This window comes from Ostrea edulis, chromosome 8 (assembly GCF_947568905.1).
Source record: "Ostrea edulis chromosome 8, xbOstEdul1.1, whole genome shotgun sequence".
Classification (NCBI taxonomy): Eukaryota; Metazoa; Mollusca; class Bivalvia; order Ostreida; family Ostreidae; genus Ostrea; species Ostrea edulis.
In genome coordinates this window covers 41,081,927-41,103,315 of record NC_079171.1, presented here as the reverse complement: position 1 = coordinate 41,103,315, position 21,389 = coordinate 41,081,927, and the positions used below count along the sequence as shown (strand labels likewise).

The window sequence follows — 21,389 nt, the reverse complement described above, 5'->3', positions numbered from 1 at the left end:
GGGGCCACCATAGGGGATCAAAGTTTTGCATACAAATATATAGGAACAATCTTTAAAAATCTTCTTCTCAAGAACCTCTAAACCAGAAAAGCTGATATTTACATGAAAGCTTTTTGACATAGTGCAAATTCAAGTTTGTTCAAATGATGGTCTCCGGGGGTAAGATGAGGCCACATTAGGGGATCAAAGTCTTACATGCAAATATAGGGAAAATCTTCTCAAGAACCATTGGGCCAAAGAATTTGACATTTACACGAAAGCTTTCTGACATAGTGTAGGTTCAAGTTTGCAAAAATCGTGGCCGCCAGTTGTAGGTTGGGGCCATAATAGGGACGAAGGTTTACATGCAAATGTATATGGAGAGTCTTTAGTTATGTGCCAAGGTGACTCAGGTGAGTGATGTGACCCATGGGCCTCTTGTTCATGGAAGTTAAAGATTGGAAAAAAATCTTGTAGAAATTACAAAAGCTGAACAACTGCAGGTCCAAGGTGACCCAGGTGAGGAATATGTATCATGAGCTCTTGTTTACATCAATACCATTACTTGGCTATTGACATCATTGATGTGGTGTACTCTGTGTGGCAAAACATGTAAGTATCCAAATTTATAATCACATCCTAGATATATTATGCAGCATACATCAACCAATGTAAATGAAGTTGTGATTTATATACATTGTATATGTATAATTGCTTTAGTATATTACATTTTAATGATTTCTACAATACTTTATTAGGTCACCTGAGTAAACTCAAGTGACATATTGCAATTGGTTGTCATCTGCTGTCGTGCGTTAACATTTTTAACTTCTTGATACCTACCAGTCAAATTCTTTTCAAATTTAGTATGAAGCATCTTTGGGACAAGGGGAACATAAATTGTAAATTTTAGGATTCCTGCACCCATATGATCGTAGAGGTGGGACAAAAACTGCCCAAAATTTACAAATTTTCAAAAATCTTTTTCTCTACAACCACACGTTTAAGAAAAACTAAATACATTAATATGTAAAGCAGGAAGTATTTACCACAGTTGTACATTTCATGATCCGGGCGGTAGACGTTCTGATCCCAGGGTGGGGTCAAACTTAGAATATAGTGTTTATGTGCAAGTTTGATGATACTACAGAAAATCTAAATGCATACCAAGGAATAGCAGAAAAAGATGTACAAAAAATGGTGAATTTCACAACCCAGGGTTTTTACTCTAGGATGGGTCAAAATTAGTCATATCTTTTAATGTTAATATACCTATTATGCCCCCCAACCCCCTTCAAAAAAGAGGATTATTTAGCTTTGCACCTGTCATTCGGTCGGTAGAACACATGTTGTTTGCTGAATATCTTGAGAACCATTCACTTGATCATAATGATATTTCATAGGTGGCTTGGTTATGAGAAGAGGACCCATATTGTTTTTCAGGTCAAAGGTCAATCTACACTGGACATAGGAATAGACTGTCCCCTCAATATCTTGAGAACCCTTTGCTTGACAGACATCAAACTTGGTACACTGGTACATCCTAAGGGGTAGATGACCCCTTTTGATTTTGAGGTCACATGGTCAAAGGTAAAACTGGACATAGGAATATACTGACCACTCAATGTCTAGAGAACCATTTGCTTGACAGACATCAAACTTGGTACACTGGTATATCTTCTTCAGAAGATGACCCCTATTGATTTTGGGGTCACATGGTCAATCCACTCTTGACATAGGAAGATATTCTCCGCTCAATAGTTTGCATTGATGATACTACTATCAATTAAATGACGTGTGTGTATAACCCTTTTCAATTTTGCACTCTGGGGGCATATGTATTTTACAAACATCTCTTGTGAAGCCTTTCATCAGTGTATGCACTTATAAGGGCATTGAAGTTGTAAGAACACATCTTATTCTATACTTTTGCTGAATGTTAAAATTTATTTTAGATTTCAGAACAGGAAATTATTTCTACGTATATTCCATAGCCCTTGGGAGTAGTGATAATTTTTCACTTGTACTCAGGTGACCGATAAATTTAGACCTGTGGGCCTCTTGTTCAATTTATATACTGGGTATGTTGAATATGTCTAGAGACTCACTGTGCAATTATAATATATTTTTTTCTATTTTAGGTGCTTCACAATACTTCTATGCAGTTCAACAAAATGCAGTGCCTAATTTACATTGACTTGTATTTAAACAATTTCCAAGATATTGAGGAAGTATTTACGTGTGTGGCAACATCTATATCTGCCTTTGCTTGACGCCTTGAGAGACTGGACCTATGCTCGTCATCTCTGCATATATCTGAGGGAGTGCATGATGCATTTGATGATTCTTTAACATCAAGAGATGTTGTAGAATATGCATTTGTTTCCATGACTTTATACACTTGCTTTTATTGCCAGCTCATTTCTGTTCAATAGTTTTATGTATTTAACTAATCAGATACATTTACATGTATTCACATTTTCTGGGGTGTTTTTTTTATCGTTGAAATATTTTAGATGTGGAGCTTTACAGAATTTCATTTGGTATGAAAGCTAAAGGCTATTCATGAACGGAATATGTTGTTTGAACACCCCCATCCCCCTCCACCATCCCCTACAAAAACACCCATGAACCTTTGTACTGTTAAACTTGCTAACCACAGGAGAAGTTTACAGAAAAACAAATTTATTTTCTATACATTTATATATTCAAAATGTTTAGCACCTTCTGATATGTATTATTAATGTCAGATATGTATGATTGTGTAATAAATTATATACATGTATTTATTGAATTGTCTTTGATATTTCTTAAAGTGTTTTCTTTCATAGACTATGATTGCCCAAGCAAGGTTCTGATCTAAAATAGTCATGTTCGTTGCTATAATGTAAATTACAGTATGCATCCACATAATTGTATATATATATATATATATATATGTGTGTGTGTGTGTGTGTGTGTGTGTGTGTGTGTGTGTGTGTGTGTGTGTGTGTGTGTGTGTGTGTGTTTTAGACAATGTGTCATGTGACAGTGTTTAAATATTCTAGGGCTAATGTGATTAAGACGATATAGCTCTTTGAACCATGATTGGTGTTGATTTCTCCTAAAACCCTCATTATAGCAATTATTTAAAAGTATTTTGCAATTGATTCCCAGTTCAATGAAATATCCTTCTTATTTATCATGTGCTATCGGTACGTCTAAATGAAAAAAAAAAGTTTAACTTTCTTATACGGGTGATTTTCTGGTAATCAGTCTTTGTTAAGAAACACTGGACCACTTGATTATGGCACCGTATAAGATGCTTTAAGATATTTTGGTTTTTATTATATTTCATGGATTGATATAAGGTCTATTTCCCTTTTGAGGGTGGCATGGAACCTGAAATGAACAAACTTAAAAGTTGTTAACTCAATGATAATTTCTACTAAGTTTCATTGAAATGCCAAATGAAAAATTGAAAGAGGACTTGCAACAATGACATTCTGATCAGACAAGCTTATTGAGGTATTTGGCTCAGTTGTATGGAGTGCCAAATCAGTATAAACTCAATAATTTAAGTCATCTTTAATTATTTTGAAGATACTATCAATTCATTTGAAGCATGCAACAAGTCAATGATCTCTTCAAATAATTTTTTAGCATATTTTCATTTCAAAATTTTTGCATACATTAATTGAATTGGTGATAACAGTAATTATTCTGCTGAATTGACGTGAGCTATGATTGAATTGTTGCTCTCTTCAAATGAATTGATGATATCTGGAAATTGTTTTTTAAAATCACTGCTGGACTCGAACGCACAACCTACAGCTCAACAACCAGTTTCCTAACCTGAGCTACTTGGCTAGGTAGTTAAATCCAACAGGAATATATAAATGTTGCTGATATTGATTTTTTCCATCCATGTTTTAAAAGGAAGTTTGACATTATGACGATGTAAGGTACCTCCTTAGTTATACATTGTATGCATCCTTAGATCGTTGTGTGAATAGCTGGGAAACAATTAACTGCATGACCTATGTGTACTTAGTACCACCTTTGTGAATTGTCTAAGCAGAAGGATGATCATGCATACAAAATGATGTGGGGTTTAGCGGTGGAGGTGCTACTTAGTACTGACACGCCCACTCCCCGATAAGGTTGTTCCTGTACCAGAAATGGACACCTCATGTGATGACACCCTATTCAGTACATTAAGAAATCAACATAAAACACAGAATAAAGAGATCCATGAAAGGTGAAGATAACGAACAGTGATTAATCTCGTAAATCCTATAAACAATACAAAATAGAAAGTTGGACAAACACGAACCCCTGGATATAGCAGAGGTGGGACCAGGTGCCTAGGAGGAGTAAGCATCCCCTGTTGACCGGTCACACGCCCCATGAGCCCTATGGGTGGCCTGTGTTACGAAAAAACAGTGACAGTGCAGCCATGTTGATAAAATTCCCTTTCTATGTGTCATGTCACAAAGATATAAAATGTTATACTCCGGTTCCAACAAAGATTGATTCATTGAATTATTCACATTGATCATCCTCCAAAGAAACACATACCAGGATATCTTTTCGGCAAACAACCATTTACATAATAAAGTCAAAGTGAAACTACGTAACGTGATGTCCCTCTCGACCAACCGCTTGCACAGTCATGCATGAAATAATATCTGCCATTCTGTAGTCGGATATTATTATTGCGAATCCGATTCAGACAAACGTTTTCTGTTTCAATCGTCCAAATCTTTTCCACCAACAATAATAATGTTGTCTTTTTGGCTGGTCCAGAATTATTATTGTCAGTACAGATTATGTTCTGTAGCGTTCAAATAAAAAAAAAGATAATTATTGTTGGCGATGTTCAGTAATTTTTATTGTAGTGGAAAGATTATATTTCTAAAGATAATATGTGGCTTTCAATCGGGTCAATTTATAATTATTGCGGCAGTATTTATAATCATAATAATGTCATAAATGAAGAATATTTTTCTTTCGGGGATGAAAGTATAATTTGGTGTCTGAGAATCGGGACAGATTATTATTATCGCTGCGATATAATAATAATGTCGGCAAATAGGGGAACATTTTAATTTTTGGAAACGATTATAATTTTTGTATTTTATGTATGGAAAAATAATAATAATGTGGGGGTACCCTACGGCTTTCCATAATTCATATACAGCACGAAAGGGCATTTTAATAAAAGAAACCATGGATGAAAATTGTTTTAGAAGGGATACACTTGATGATTAATAATGGCTTTGCCATTCCAACAAAATAACAACTATTGATCGAGTATTTATTTTTGACGCAGGTCTGGCCTTCTGGTAAAAGTTTGATGTTGCTGTCTTTTTGAATAACAACGATCATTGAAAATAGACCTAATATTTTAATGTAGTGTTATTAATATGTTCAACAGTTTACAATGAAATATAGAAGCGTTTGTAAATTTGGATTTTATTCACTTGTTTTGTTTGAATCTGAGGGCGGGAGGAAATCCTGAGGCACTTTAGTAAGTAAGTAAGTAAAGCTGTTGAGATTCATTACATTCAATATGGCTCTCAAAGAAAAGAGACTGTGCTTGTGAATGTTTGGTAACGCAGTATATGGAGGTAGTTTTGATTACTCTTGTCCAATAGGCGGTTGATTCCTTGTTGATGATGATAGTGTGGACATCTCTTCGTTTTCTTATCTTAATATTTTTGAGTAGTTATCAATCGAGTTGACTTTTATATGGCCGCTAACTTGCATTTTATATCAGTTGGGGCAATATCATTTTTATTTTCGTATAAACGAAATTTTAAATAAATACAGAATAACAAGTTATACGCCTTATTTCATGCATCGATATGCATCAACATAGGAAATATGTCATCACAGCGGAGACACTGTCAAAAATAGTTCTGACCGGAAGTGCTTTATCAAACGGGAGTGTGATAAAGGTAATGATTTATCTCACTTGCAATATGCACCACATTTATGAGATAAGAATACCATATCAATCTTTTTACGTCTCATGTTTGTTAACAACAGCCGTGCCTTTAATATATACGGATTCATCTCAAGCTCCTGACTTAAATTAAACGGAAAGTGACGCCTATTGCGGATATTTCAATGTACATTATATAGATCGTAGCATTCACATTGTATTTCTTGAGAGGGAAGTGATGCTCGCTAACCAAAAAAAAAATTCATATATTTCTTTTACATTCAGTCCGACTCTAATATACCCAATTGCTATATTTCCGTTATAGATTGTTCCGCTTATTCCTCTTGGCCTATTATTATATAGGCCTATCTTTCAATAGTTAATCTTATCGTAAACATCGACTTCACATCATTGAACGCATGAAAAGAATAATCAGCAGGATAGGTACCCCCTGAGTTTTTCATTGTAATAGATAACATAATGTCCATGTACTGGACAGGTTATGTTGACTACGACCGGTATAGCGAATTTTATGTAGTTCGTGTCGTGGAAACACAATTTTCTAACTTACCGTAAACTTCGACTTCACAGAGATCGTTGAATGCGTGGAAAGAATAACCATAAGGATAGGTAGTTCCTGAGAGTCTTTCATTGTAAAAGATAACATATTGTCCGTGTACTGGACAGGTTATGTTGATGACGGACGGTATGGTGGACATATCGTAGTTCGTGTCGTGGAAACACAGATGACCGTCTAGTCTGTTGGTTGTGTTGGATACGAAAACGTAAAATCCTAAAAATCTCGGTGTAAAAAAGTTCCTAAAATCTAAAAATCAAGCATTTTTATGAATTAATACCGTTCATGACAACACAAGCAATTTATTATTTTAGTGTGATTAAAAAATGAATTTAAGGATGTATATCACATCTGAAATACTTTGATATTTTGCAAACTAAAGGTTAAATTTCAATTTATTTAGTGAGAGTAATTTTAGTGGAAAATAAAACCCTTGTGACATTCGAACTCATGATCTATTGCCTCGTTCACACGGATGCGCATTAAATTTTACTTCGCATCAAATTTGATGCGAAGTAAAATAATGCGTATTAAATTAATTCGAATTAAATAGCGTTCACACGGCGGTAATATTTAATGCGAAGTAAACTAATGCGCATTAAATTCGTATGCATCTCTATTAAAGGGTGCGCGAAATAAATTAAAGAATAGACTATGTTATTATTTTTATAGATATTTTAATGAATTTTGTGTAGATACAGAATTCATTGTTCAAAACGCTATATAGGCCTACATGCAGTATACTACATGTTTACAATTTAGGCCTACATACATAATTCTGATCTACACATAAGGAGTTTTTTGTCGTGTTTATTTATATGTTCCCAAGAAATTACTTGTTATTTCCTCCGACAACCAGCATTCAATCTAGACAACATATGGTTTCTTCATGGGCCCAATTTTAAAACTTCGGAACGTCTTTTTTCCCATTCCGGTGACTACTGTTATGACGTAATTTTTAATTACTAATACGCATTATAAGTCTACTATGACGTCATATGGTATAAAAAATAACAATGAGCGGCATATGTTTTAAAAAATGTAAAAAAGAAAATCATATTATCACTATTTTAAAACATTGTTGTCGTATTTAAAAACAATTCCTTCCACATGTATTACTCAGTATGCCTATGCAGAGCACAGATTTACGTCTGACATTATCTAATGACATGCTGTTTGTACATGTTTTTAGTGATTATTATCATTTTGCTTAGTTTCTCGTACAAAACTAACATTAATATATATAGCTGACCATGGGTATGATGCATGTGACCCAAATTGGCCATTACGCATGCGTCTACATTTCATTCGAATTAGCTTCGCTTAGCGTTCACACGGAGCTAATGCGAAGTAAATTTAATTCGCATTAAATCGCGACGTCAATTTTAATTCGAAGTAAACTAATGCGCATTAAAATCTCCGTGTGAACGCGGTTCAGATTTAATTCGCATTAACTTACGTTTAGTGCGAATTAAACTCTTCGTGTGAACGAGGCATATGATTATGCAAGCACACAGGCGGCTGGATGATGAAGTCAAAGGAATGATAAATATGTTCTTTTTATGATTTAAAAGTGGTCTTCCTTTACAATACTGTTTAACTAGTATCCATCCTTAAAGTATGACTAGATGTAGGGGTTTGTAAAAAGTCAAAACAGATATAGATATATGTTGGTAAAAGGTTCTCGAGTACCAAGATATGTAGTGCAGAGCGAAGCGATGAACTAAATCGAGTGATAAGAGAAAAGTTTAACAACACACACATGTACATGCCCAACTCTCTATTTTGTATTGTTTATAGGAGTTATGAGATGGATCATTATTCGTTAGTTTTACAACCCACTTAGTACATGTTTCACAGGAGTAATTAAACTCTTAGTGGTTTCTGTTTAGCTTGTTACCCCTCTGTATTTTTATTCTTTAATCAAAACCATCAGAATTTATCTTGATTGGTACAATTTTGTCGATTAAAGCAAGGGACCATATCGAGTGGCGAGGGAAAGGTTTAGCAATATACTTAATACATGTTTCACACCATAAAACTAAGAACATTTTGTGGTATCTGATTATAACCTTCCCGTACTTCTATCCTTTAATCAAGATCATCAGAATTGAGCATATATTGATTGGTGCAATTTTGCATTGGCTGGGTGTGATAATTAGTGCTCCCAAAGGTAGTTAACCTGTATTCAACAATAAAAAAAAAATGAAAAAATGATAAGGGTGTGCAGTGAGTAATTCTCAATAATTATTATTTTTTTTCGTACACATTTAAAATGTCTTCATCTATATTTCAAGAGTGTCTGTCATGTCTTTTCAAATGGACTTACTAAAAGCATTGTTTTGGTCATTTTCGGGTATGATGGAAAATGCAAAATGGTGAAGATGCATCCTATACTAAATTCATCAACTGTGATGTGACATAACAGATACCTCAGAGAGAGAGAGAGAGAGAGAGAGAGAGAGAGAGAATGTCTTAAATAGAGCATGTCTGTTCTTGTGTTTTTGTTTTATATTCAATGCTCCATACCAAGTCGTGTAACTGACACACCGTATTCAGAAAGTGCGATGCGCTTCCTTGATTGTTACCAGTCATTGGTAATTATTGGTTTAATAATTATAAATACAAAGGCACGGTCATCCAACCATCAAGCTTGGACTTGGGGTGTACCGAGTTATTTGGTACACGAAAAAATCTTCTGTTGGAGGTGTGGAACATGTACTAAGGGGAGTTTGTCTGTATTCAGCAGCTGGTCTACGGTGAGTATTTTTCAATTACATGCATTTTTTTCTACACATTCAAAATATCTTTATTCATGTTTGTTGATCGTGTGACATGTCTGGATATAAATCTCAAACTTTCTGATACCTGTATATATTTGAGGGACCTGAGCGACCAAATGAAACATGCTGATATAATGATAGTTAAATTGTTTGTTTGTGTTATTTGTGAACGTATTGCTATTTCAAGGATGTGTTTTTAAGTGTTTGCGATGGGTCATGACAGATACTCATATGTAAAAAATCTGATTAAATAGGATATATTACCTGTTGAAAGGAAACAGATATTGAGAGAGAGAGAGAGAGAGAGAGAGAGAGAGAGAGAGAGAGAGAGAGAGAGAACATGTATCTTAACTGGATTACAGATTTATATCACTCTGTCATCATAATTATTTGATCTCATGTTTTTGTTGGTTGCTTTCCCACCCAAACATTTACTAATGATTTTGTGTTTTGATTTCAGTGCTTTCTTATTAAGTGGAAACACCTTGTGCAGAGGGCATGTCACCTATCCTTCAGTACTATTGTAACCGAGCAGCAAGGAAAGTCTTTTTTCGGCTTTATGTTGTTTATTTTTTGTAGAAATATATAAGTAAAAGTATAAGTCATTGACCTATAAGCAAAACAAATAACAATTGTATTAGACAAAAAGTACAAGTTCATAATTTAGATAAACTGTTGACAATAAGTTACCAATAATACAGCATACATTTATAATAGAAAAATATGTTCTGTAAGAAATTGACCTTTGAACTTACAAACAAATTCTGAAAATATACAACTTTAACTGCAAAAATACAATAAAGTATAAACGTTGCAATTAAGAATAAGAGTCATATACGAAAATATTGTAATAAGGTAAGACCTAAGTAAATATGATTCTTACGTACCACAAGATGCATCTGATTGAAGCTGGACAGCTAGATCTTCGAAGTAAAATGTACACTGCTTTGATTTATTCAGTTTGAACGGTAACTTATATAGTTAAAGGTGAATCATGACTATTGAGAAATACTTAATGACGAATGGAATTTAGCGTTACAAAAATATCAACTCAATCCAATTCGCATAAGAAAAACAACCCAATCCGATGCGCAGTAGAAGTCCCACTCAATCCGAAATTTATTAAATTTTTCAAAAATACAATAAAAATAAAAATGAATGAATACATAAGAAATAATTAGAATAGATTTGTACTAACTACCACATACTCCCCCGTAAAAAGTTAATCTGTCCCCAGATTAATGTAATAAACAATATATGCATACAGAAATATACACTTTAAAACACAGGAATTCACATTTTAAAGAATCACTGGTTTAACTTCCACTCTATTAACGTTTCTCACACGATCACAACAGGAATTCAATGTCTTTACACTATACACCGATTGGCATGGTTTATTCACTATTACGTAAATTTCCTGTCTCCAACAGTCCTGAATTCTGTTTCGACCTTTGATCCCACGATTTCTAACATAAACATGGTCACCGATCTGGAGCTCTGTTTCGTATTTACCAGAATCATGTCTCTGTTTTCGGTCGGATTCGTTTTCTGTGAGTTCTTTCTTAGCTCTGTTATATGCAAACACAAGCTTCAAGGACTGTAATTCTACCCATTTGTCAATGTTGATTTCACTAGAAGGTTCGGTGGTTCTGCCTGAAAGGAAATCTATTGGAAGATGCGATTGACGTCCATACATGAGATAATAAGGAGAGTAGTCAGTCGATGCATGTGGCGTGACATTGTAGGAAAATACTAATTCTTTGATATATTCTGGCCACTTTCGTTTCCTGGCTGGTGGTAAAGATCGAAGTAAGTCATGGAGTGTTCTGTTAAAGCGCTCGCATTGTCCATTGCCTTGGGGTGGTATGATGCTGTTCTCAACTTCTTGATGTTATAAAGTGAGCAAAGTTGTTGTATAATTTCGGCTTCAAAGCACTTCCCTTGATTGGAATGAATACGTTTGCACACACCGAAAGTACAGAAGAGTTCTCTCACTAACACTTTAGCAACAGTATGTGCCATCTGATCTTTTGTTGGAACTGCAATAGTCCATTTGCTGAATACATCCGTTATCACTAAAACATTGTCATATCTTTGAGCTTTTTCCAGTATGAAAAAGTATATTGCAACGGACTCTAATGGGTCTGATGCACTTAAATGTCCCATGTTAGTGTGGATCTTGGGTGGCAGTATTTTAGAAACGGCACAGCGTTCACATTTCTGACTATAGCTCCTTATATCCTTGAACATTTGCGGACAGTAGCATCTCTGTCGGATAAGATTGTAAGTACGTTCAATTTCCCGGTGTCCATTCTCGTCATCTAGACTTTGTAGCACAACATCTTTCAAACGTTTCAAGATCACCAAATTTAGGATCACTTATCCGTCTATGAATGATACCATCACAGATAACCAAGTATTTGTATTGTCGTAAGAGAAATTGAACTTTCTTGTTCTTCGTCCGCACAAAACTGGGTTTATGGATTGTTTTTGACATGATAAAGTCTTTACACTTCCCAATCACACTGTCATTTGATTGTAAATTCCCAAGATCATCTTTGACATAACTAGGAAAAGTGTCACAGTATGCAACATCCACTGCATTAACATATATCACAGACGATTGAGCTGCTTTGATATTCGAAGGAATAGTAGTTCCATCGATACACTGATCCAGAATGTCAACACCGTCTGAGGAAAGTCGGGATAAAGCATCAGCATTGGTGTTGTGTTTGCCGGGGCGGTATTTAATTTCAAAATCAAAATCTGCCAGTTGGGAAGTCCATTCTGCTCCTACGTTCCTAATTTCGCCGATGATAAATATTTCAAAGGGTTGTTGTCGTATGTATGCACTAAGAATTTACTTCCAATGAGATAATCTCGGAATTTTTCAGTCACGCTCCACTTCAATGCAAAAAGTTCTAATTTCAGACTGCTCATGGTCTTTGATGATCTTTCATTTGGTCTGAGCGTCCTGCTGGCGTAAGCAATGATCACAGTACGTATTTCTGTACTTGAGATAACACGGCTCCTAATCCTTGTGCGCTGTCGTCAGTCTCCAAATTAAAGGGCAACGGAAAATCGGCATATCCTAGTAATGGCGCAGATGACAACATACACTTAAGTTTCGCGAACGAGTCGTCTTAGGATGTTTTACGTTGCAATTTGTGAAAGATGTCGAATGAAACGCCGATAGTAGCCTGCAAATCCTAGAAAGGACATCACTTCTTTCACATTCACAGGGACTTTCCAGTTCACAATAATTTGGTTTCATAATCATAAATAGAGTGATATGATTTATGGAACGCCGATTTTACATTTATTCCTCTTTAAAACATGTCATAACTTTTATATCATATGAATGATATATGATATCGTCTAAAGTTAATGAGATATATCATATCTTTTATAAGATGTCTTAGAAAAGATACAAGGTATCCGTTATTTTCTTTTTATAAGATATCTCAATGAATATATGATATATCTTATATAGTATATAAGATGTCTCATAAACGTTATAAGATGTCTCATATGCTTTATATGATATATTATTAACGTTTTTTATATATTGTATTGTATCTTGTTTAACGTCTCTCTCGAGAATTTTTTACTCAAATGGAGATGTCACTATGACCGGTAAATGGCTTCAAATTTAGGGCTTTGCTCGATGCTTCCGGCCATTGAGCAGTGAGGGTTCTTTAGCATACCACACCTACTGTGACACGGGACATCCGTTTTTAACGTCATCTCCGAGGACCCGTGACATTCACACCTGATGCCGAACGTTGGTGATGGAACTAGTACTACAATGTACTCGTTTTAACTACTTAATTCTGTCGCGGCCGGGATTCGAACCCAGAGCCTTCCACATGCCGTTTTGATATAAGATATATCATACACTTTATAAGATATCATAATTTTCATGATATATTTTATAAGTCTTATAATGTATCTTACAAAAGAAAATTGATATGATAACTCGTATATTTTATAAGGCATATTATAAAACATAAGGCATCGTATATGTTTTATGATATATTTCATAAGATTTATAAGATATCTTGTATTTTATAAGATATCCCATAAATGAATTTGTATATGATACCTTAAAAACTTTATAAGGTATCATAAGAATTTGCTTTTATAAGATATCGTATAGAACATGTTAGTTATCACAGTTGTTCACTTTTCACTATCATCACTTTTCATATCGTGTATGCATTGTATATTACCAAATACCTCGTTAAGTTGATGATATATCTTATGAAAATTAATTTCTTAGATCTCTTACATAATATATAAGATACCTATAATGTTTACGAGATATCGTATAAAAATTATGATATGTCTTGTTTGTTTTATACGATATCTTATAAGAATAAAGTTATAAGATGTATTCTATTTTCATAAGATATCTCAGAAGCTTTTATAAGATATTCTCTTTGAAATACAAGCTCTCTCCTGAAGTTTATGAGAAATATAGTTCATAAGATATCTTATGTATTTCATGAAATATCTTTTATATTGTAAATCAGAAGATATATTATTAAATTTATAAGATGTCTTAAATCAGAAATAGAAAATATGATAAATTCTTTAAGATATCTATATAGCGGAATGAATATTAATCTGACGTGCAATAATGGTTACCAGACCATGACGCTTGGATTTGGGGTGTAGCAAGTGACTTGGTAGAATCAAAATAATTTGTTGGAGGTGTCAAACATGCACTGATTAATGCTAAACACATTAAATAACTCAAGTATTCTAAAATATGTTGGCCTTCGATCCATTAAGTGATGACTATGTATGTACAAGTATTTGTAATGTGAGTTTTCATAGGCGATATAAAGTTCTACTGAGGGTTGTTACGCCGAAATGGAGGCAATGACGTTAGAACAAAATTAGGCGACAGGGCGACGGGCCATTACCCCAATAATTTTGCAGAGAGAGATAGAGAGAGGGATGGTATATTATGAACCTTTGTGACGGCGATCTGTGTTCATTGGAACAGTGACGTTTAAACTCTGTTATGTTCCCTAATGAATTGTGTTTGCTTCGTTTCTTATCATTTATATCATCATGTTCCCGAACACATATTGTCGGGGACACACTTTTTGGCTCCATTTGTTATTGAAATCTTTTCTTATTAAGGTTTTCCGTTGGAAACGGAAGAACGTAAGCTTTTCTTTTTCTGTTTTCTTTCTTTTCTTTTTTTTTTTTTTTTTTTTTTTTTTTTTTTTTGGCTTACAATTTTTTTGATGAACGCGAGTTTTTTGGATATTCATTGACCGATTTTCGTGAAATTTGCAGGAATGATAGACATTCACTATGACTCGAAAGCTTTTTTGTCGATTGAAATTACGTCACTTAATACGTATGATATTCATGATTTTCCTATTTTGAGGGATATGTTTGTCTCCGAGTGTTCTCGGAAACGGTTCAAGATAGCAAGTTGAAATTTTCAGCGAATGTAGAGCTGCGCTCAAAGCTTTGCCGAATTGCATTCAAATATCTAAATGCAAAAAAAAAAAATCAGAGCTCTATAGGGCTCGAGAATGTTTCACAATTTTTAACTGCAGTAATAATACTGCCGTATTTGTGAAGTAAAAAAAAAACTAACTTGAGATCTTTATATGTATCGAAAAGTTTTATAGTCCATCATATTCAACATCTCCAGAGATGATCACGTGTGGTCCTGCGTTTCTTACAGTGTTATTGGACTTTACGCAAAACTCCCCGTTTATATTGTCACATTTGCTAAATTTAATTGTAAAAGATAGAAGCATAAAACGTTTGCTGAAACATTGATGTGACCTAGTTGAATTCATATGGGCATTTAACAAAAGGATTCAATGACCCTTTAGGGGAGTTATGGTCCCTTATGTTTTACGATTTCTACGTAAAAACATCAAAGTTGAGAACTAATTGTTTTATGGACAACCAACTGGAATAAGATCAGATACCTTTGACCTTGAAAATCGCGCGAAGTTCAAAGGTCAACGTAATCCATAAATACTGAAAATATCATTTTTATACATTTTTCCTGCATGAGATACTTTTAATATAAGATATGCATAAGTCTTGGCTTCTTAATTGCTTTTCACATAATTTATTGCAACTCTGATCTTTGACCTTTCTGCGAATTACCGAGACTCGTGTTGAAAAGCTTGTTATTGCTACTTCTACTAAACCAGACGTCATGGAGACACGGAACTTTCACTAATAAATCCACATTGAAACATCCTTTTATGGAGATGTTAACCGAAGGGATCCAAGGGCCCTTAAGCATAGTTATTGACCCTAGAATTCTACAATAACATTAATTAATCTTATAGTTTTTACATTGACATAGGTAGAGACATGGGCCAATTATATTAAGCCGAATGACCATTGACCTTCAGAATCAGGTCAAGATCGAAGTTCAAGTTCATCATGGAAATAAAATGTTAATCATTTTCAAGGTCTTATATAGTATTTTCAAATACAATAGATATTATTTTACCCTATTTTACCATATCAAACAGTCTTGTCTTTTCAAAACAGAGGTACATGTAGTAAAGCCCTCTAATTGTTCACGAACAATTAGAACCACTAGTTATTATTTTCTTTCTTACAATTTTTATGAACGCAGTTTTTCCGATATCATCTAAAATTGGCTGCCTTATACACGTTGAAAAATCAAGGTTGTATGATTTCAACTGAACCTTATTTCTGTCGCAATTTGATAACCCCGGGTGCATTTCCACCACGGTTTGGGCCGTGGCGGCCACCATATCATTATATGCAGAAATATTTCAAAGTGCTAAAATGTCTACAACATTTGGGTTCTGGGGTCAATTGAGGGTTTTCAGTTCGGTTCCAGATCCATTGAATTTCCAATAGTTTCAAAAAATATCAGCCATTTCAAGATTGCTGCCAACCCCTACCCCCCCCCCCCCCCGAAATTAAACCAAATGAAGTTTCTAGGGTAATTTGAGAATTCTGGCATGACCTCCGTTCATTTCCGACATGGGGAGGTGTTCAGGGATTTTTTTGTTGGCATTTCAACATAGTTATAGCTCAAAATTTTTCTTATTATTTCCTTTTCAATTGCTTACTTTGTTTGCGCGATTTTATGAAAATACTTCAACAGAACCAATAAAACTTCATAGGCCAGTAGAGGGTAATGAGGAGGCATATATTCATATTTTTTTTTCAAAATGGACGCCAATTCAAATTTTTTTTAACCAAATTTCATTTCTAGTGCAATTTCAATACCCTAAGTCCATTTCCAGCATCACAATTGTTGTACCGCCATTTTCTAAATGGTCACCATATACAGAACTATTTCAAAGTACTAAAATATTCTAAGGTTCCACAGTTCATTTCTAGGATCAGTATAATTTCCTTTTATTCGATTGTCAGTTGTTTCAAAATGGCTGATAAAATAATCAAGTTTTTCGGATTTCAACCGAATTTCGTCGTATGGAAAAATTCTTACCACTTTATTCATGAGCTCGATATCAGGTGATCTTAAAGTTCTGAATATTCATTAAACACATAACTTTGACAAGTTTTTTATATCGCGTACATTTAATATCGACTCAATTATAAGTTTCGACAACACAAAATTTGAACCACGAAAGAAAATATAAGAAAAATAAAACACTCCCCGATACTTACAAAGTTGACCTCATAATATTGCAAAAAGGATCCTGTTCGGCAAATCAACGTATGTACCACCACCCCTACACTTTTTTGTATCTCTTATTGAAGCCTCATGTACAAGTGTCACAGACATTACATTACAACTGAGATTTCTTTCCATAAATTGAAAACTATGTGCATGACTGTATTTTTTAATTCTTAACTTTCCCCGCCGGTGTCCCAACGTCGAATTGCAACTAATGCTGTAAAACGGTTGTTTTGATTCGAAAACGATTTTTTATGAAAAATAATTCAGTACATTTGTCAACCGATTCCTGAAAAACACTTTATCAATTTTCCGTTTCCGATGCTGGAATCCATGATCCTTGTTTTATATCCGTTGTATTTTGAAGTGTAATAGTGGACTTTTCGTAATTTTCAAATATTCCTGTAATGCTTGTAATCAAATGAATGGGATTCTTCGCTTCAATGCTTTAATTAGAAATCCGAATATCATACTAGTTACGTTGAAAGTTGGTTCATAGAGAAGATACGAACATAGGAAATTGGATGAGATGCAGGGAGCGCATGTTTATGCAGAGGTTACTTTACACACTGTGATTTAACATACTTTCTCTATTAATTTCTCTATGTAATGACCAATGAAGTTCAGATCCAAGATGGTGGCATGTAAATTAGGTACATGGTAAGGATTTCTTTTTATGGTTTATGGGTTATTAAAGATCAAAATTTTGATATGTATTTCCAACATGCGAAGGTGTTGAGGGACATTTTGTGTTGACATTCCTACACAGTTATAACTTGATGATTTTAGGACGCTTTTGAAGGACTAAAGAGTTATTAATACTTGAATAATAGTTGTTAAATGTTTCAACTGAGAATCTACCAAATTCTATTTGCTATTTTGCTATATTTACAAAGAAAATCTGGAAAACCAGTGGGCTACTGGAGGCGGATGAATGAAACGGAAGTGAAGAATATTTGTAATCACTGGAAAAACTTCACCAGAGTTGTTAATGACAGAAACCAATGGACATACCTTCTGTCCACCTTATCTGCAAGAATTAAATCGCCAAAAAATAAAACAAGCCACCATTATTTTTATCTCTATCAAAACATACTTATGGATAAAACAGTTTATCCCCAGATTGATAAATTGATAGATTTTGCGCCAAATAACCTAAATATTTTGCGAAAGATTGTGAAGTCCTTACCTAAAATGACGTTGCGATTACGTCAAACGTTCTTTTGATGGAATTGACATAATAGCGATCTTGAAAATGGCCCCAAAACAGCTGTGCCCTGTTTTGTAGATACACTTAAAATACCAATCACCCTGACCAGTATCATGCCTAATGCGGGTGTAAGTTGCAAAGTGAAATTATCTAAAGATTTCATTACGTCGAGTACGTGTTTGTTGCCTCTGTAAGCAGGGGATAAGTGACCAAAAGCATATGTCAAAAATCTGATTAAATAGGAGATATTACCTATTGAAAGAAAACAGATATTGAGAGAGAGAGAGAGAGAGAGAGAGAGAGAGAGAGATCCTAGAAATCATTTCAACGAGTTCGACAATTAGATACTTGATCAAAATCTTGCATCTGTCTGCCCTGGCTAGAAATGATATATGTAATATCTATCTTTACAAAATTAAGAAATGAAAAATAAAGATATAGAACATTATCTAATCATGTATATCCTATAAAGACTACAAACTTTAGAGTACGACAAACAAGGGCTCTCCGATCAATCTCATAACTCCTATAATGTAAAACGTATACGGTACCAATTTTGATGCACCAGATGCGCATTTCGACAAATTATGTCTCTTCAGTGATGTTCAACCGAAATGTTTGAAATCCGAAATAACAATGAAGTTTTAGAGCTATTATTGGCAAAAACAGTGTGCCAAAAAAAAAGTGAAGTCAAATTCGTTGAAGGATAAGAGCTATGCGTGAGGGAGATAATCCTTAATTTTGAAATGAATTTCTAAATTTTATAACAGCCATTAAATATACATCTGTATTTTCAAGCTAGTAACGACGTATTTAGCTACTGGGAAGCAATACAAAATAGAGAGTTGGGCAAACACTGAATTTAAAGGACACTGTTCTGTGCCCTGTGACATCGACTTATTTATCAGAAGGCTGCCTCGATTTACAAATATGTCAATGCGTAGATTATGCGTTCGTGTATAGAATCAATTGAAGAAAAAAAAAACATGTCCTGGTGATAATCGAATATTGTTACATAAATATGAAAAGCTAACGAAGGAAACTTTTAAGTCATTCCATTTGCCATTAGGTTGAGCTAATAGTTTGAATATTTTGGTTGTGTTAAAAATTTTCTTCACAATTTATAAATATTCACGATATTACATTTTGATATTTTTGGCTGTTGTCGTCATGGTTTAAATAAATATATACAGCATTACTCTGTCTTCAAATTTTCTGTATTGGATGAAAATGGTTTTGTAATCAATACTAGATTTTGGCTTTTCAAAGTTTGACCACCACTATTCAAGCGTAAAACCGGAAGTTTGTAAATCGGCTAGCTCAAGAAAACTATCAGCAATGAACGTCAGTTTTAGCAGTCGTTTCGAACATGTCATAATGCATTTAAAGATGGTGTTTGCCTCACGAGTGTGATATATTTCCGTTTATTTTTGTCTACGAACCGCCTCTTTCATCTGAAGAACTAGAGATGATGAACGGACTAAAGGGGTTAGAGAAGATGACGATCATACCATATTGTTGATCCAAACGAATGGTTCAACATCAGGCTACAAATATTTTGCTCCCTGAATCTAAACCAATCTTCGGGTCTTGGCCCACCAGCGAGCACAATGTGGTCTCTAACCTTCCGGCTTTTGTAGTCCACTTTCCACCCCATTGCAAAATTTGGCATCCGCACCTCTTACATGTAATTTTCATAGCCCTTTAATCTATCTTCGAATTTCATTGGAAGCTTAACAAGAATAACTATTAATGCAATTCTTACCAGAAATGCAAATGGAAAAAGAAAACAACGATGGTCTCTACAGCCCAGTAGCTAAGTACTTTGTTACTAGCTTGAAAATACGGATGTATATTTAATTCCTGGGATAAAATTTAGAAATTCATTTCAAAATTCAGGATTATATCTCCCTCATGCATAGCTCTGATCCTTGGACGAATTTGGCTCCAGTTTTTGGCACTTTAGTTTTCCTTAAATTAGCTCTTACAAGTTTTTTTGTCATTTCCAAATTCAAAAATTTCGGCTTAAGCATCACTGAAGAGGCATTATTTGTCGAAATGCGCATCTGGTGCATCACAATTGGTACCGTATAAGTTTTACATATTCATGATGAAATGAAGGTTGCGAACTAGAAATATTTTACCTAATTGTAATTTTTAAAGTATTTTCGAATAAAAAAAGATATATTTAAGACATCTAGTTATGATAACAGAACATCATGAAAGCAAACGATTAACTTGTTTAGAAAGAAATTAATGTAGAACTTATAATTTTGTATACTCGACTCGCTGTTTTCCGTCCTGTGAAATATCGTGATATGATGTATATTGAGGACACTGCTAAGGTTGACCCACCATGTGGCGGTACGCTGATCAGCAGCAGATGTGGTACATTGTCCTCCATTATAAGATAGGTCAGATTTTTCACCATCTACAGCATTACCGGCAACACCTAAAATGTTGTCATAAGGATGCTCTTGCCAGGCAGGTTTCAATAACGCAATATTTTCTGAAAAAGGAGAAAACACTAGTGAATCATCATCAAGGTCACCAATCAGTGATATAGAATCTTTAAGTTTGCCATGTATGGAGATTATCATTTTCCATTTCAAAAATATAATTGACAAGTGCGTGATTTGTTAATAGTTGTCAACAACTTATTTATGAACTGAGATGTATAATTCTACAGTCATATGATATATATATATATATATATATATATATATATATATATATATATATATATATATATATATAATTATATATATATATATATATATCATACAAGTTTAAGTATTTGGTGAATGTTACGTGTAGGAATAAAAAAAAATAGAAAAATCTGTTATTTCAGAGAATATGTTTATGGTACACAAATTGTTATGCTAGTAATGATAACGTCCCTCTCGATAGTGTTTCACTCATATGGAGACGTTACCAATACCAGTGAAGGACTTCAAAGAGGGTGTTGCAAGTCTAATGTTAATTTCCCTAAAGGTGTTCAGTGAGATATTGATGGAATAAAGAAATTCAAATATATGATAAACTCAACTTGAACTTATGTCTTGCTTCAAGTATTTTTGAAAAAAAGTTTAAAAGACGTGTATTGACAAGAATTAGCCAAAATAAATTGAGTTTAAACCAAGCAATAAGCGATTTATATGATTTTTAGCCTTAAATTAGAGGGGCATACCCGAGTTTTAGAAAAACTGCCTTCGTGAAACAAAATGAATTTA

At 34.1% G+C, this 21,389-nt stretch overlaps 1 protein-coding gene across 1 annotated transcript in view; it reads right to left on the bottom strand.

Annotated features, from left to right (window-relative positions):
- The window catches only part of LOC125682840 (multiple epidermal growth factor-like domains protein 6), a 90,933-nt gene extending 70,177 nt beyond the window's left edge, over nucleotides 1-20,756 (bottom strand). The window contains exons 1-2 of the mRNA XM_056147618.1: nucleotides 20,438-20,756; nucleotides 6,480-6,734 (exon numbers count right to left, since the gene is read on the bottom strand). Of these exons, the coding sequence (XP_056003593.1) occupies nucleotides 6,480-6,734; nucleotides 20,438-20,756 (574 nt within the window). The remainder of the gene's footprint in view (nucleotides 1-6,479; nucleotides 6,735-20,437) is intronic.
- Nucleotides 20,757-21,389: the final 633 nt, after the last annotated feature.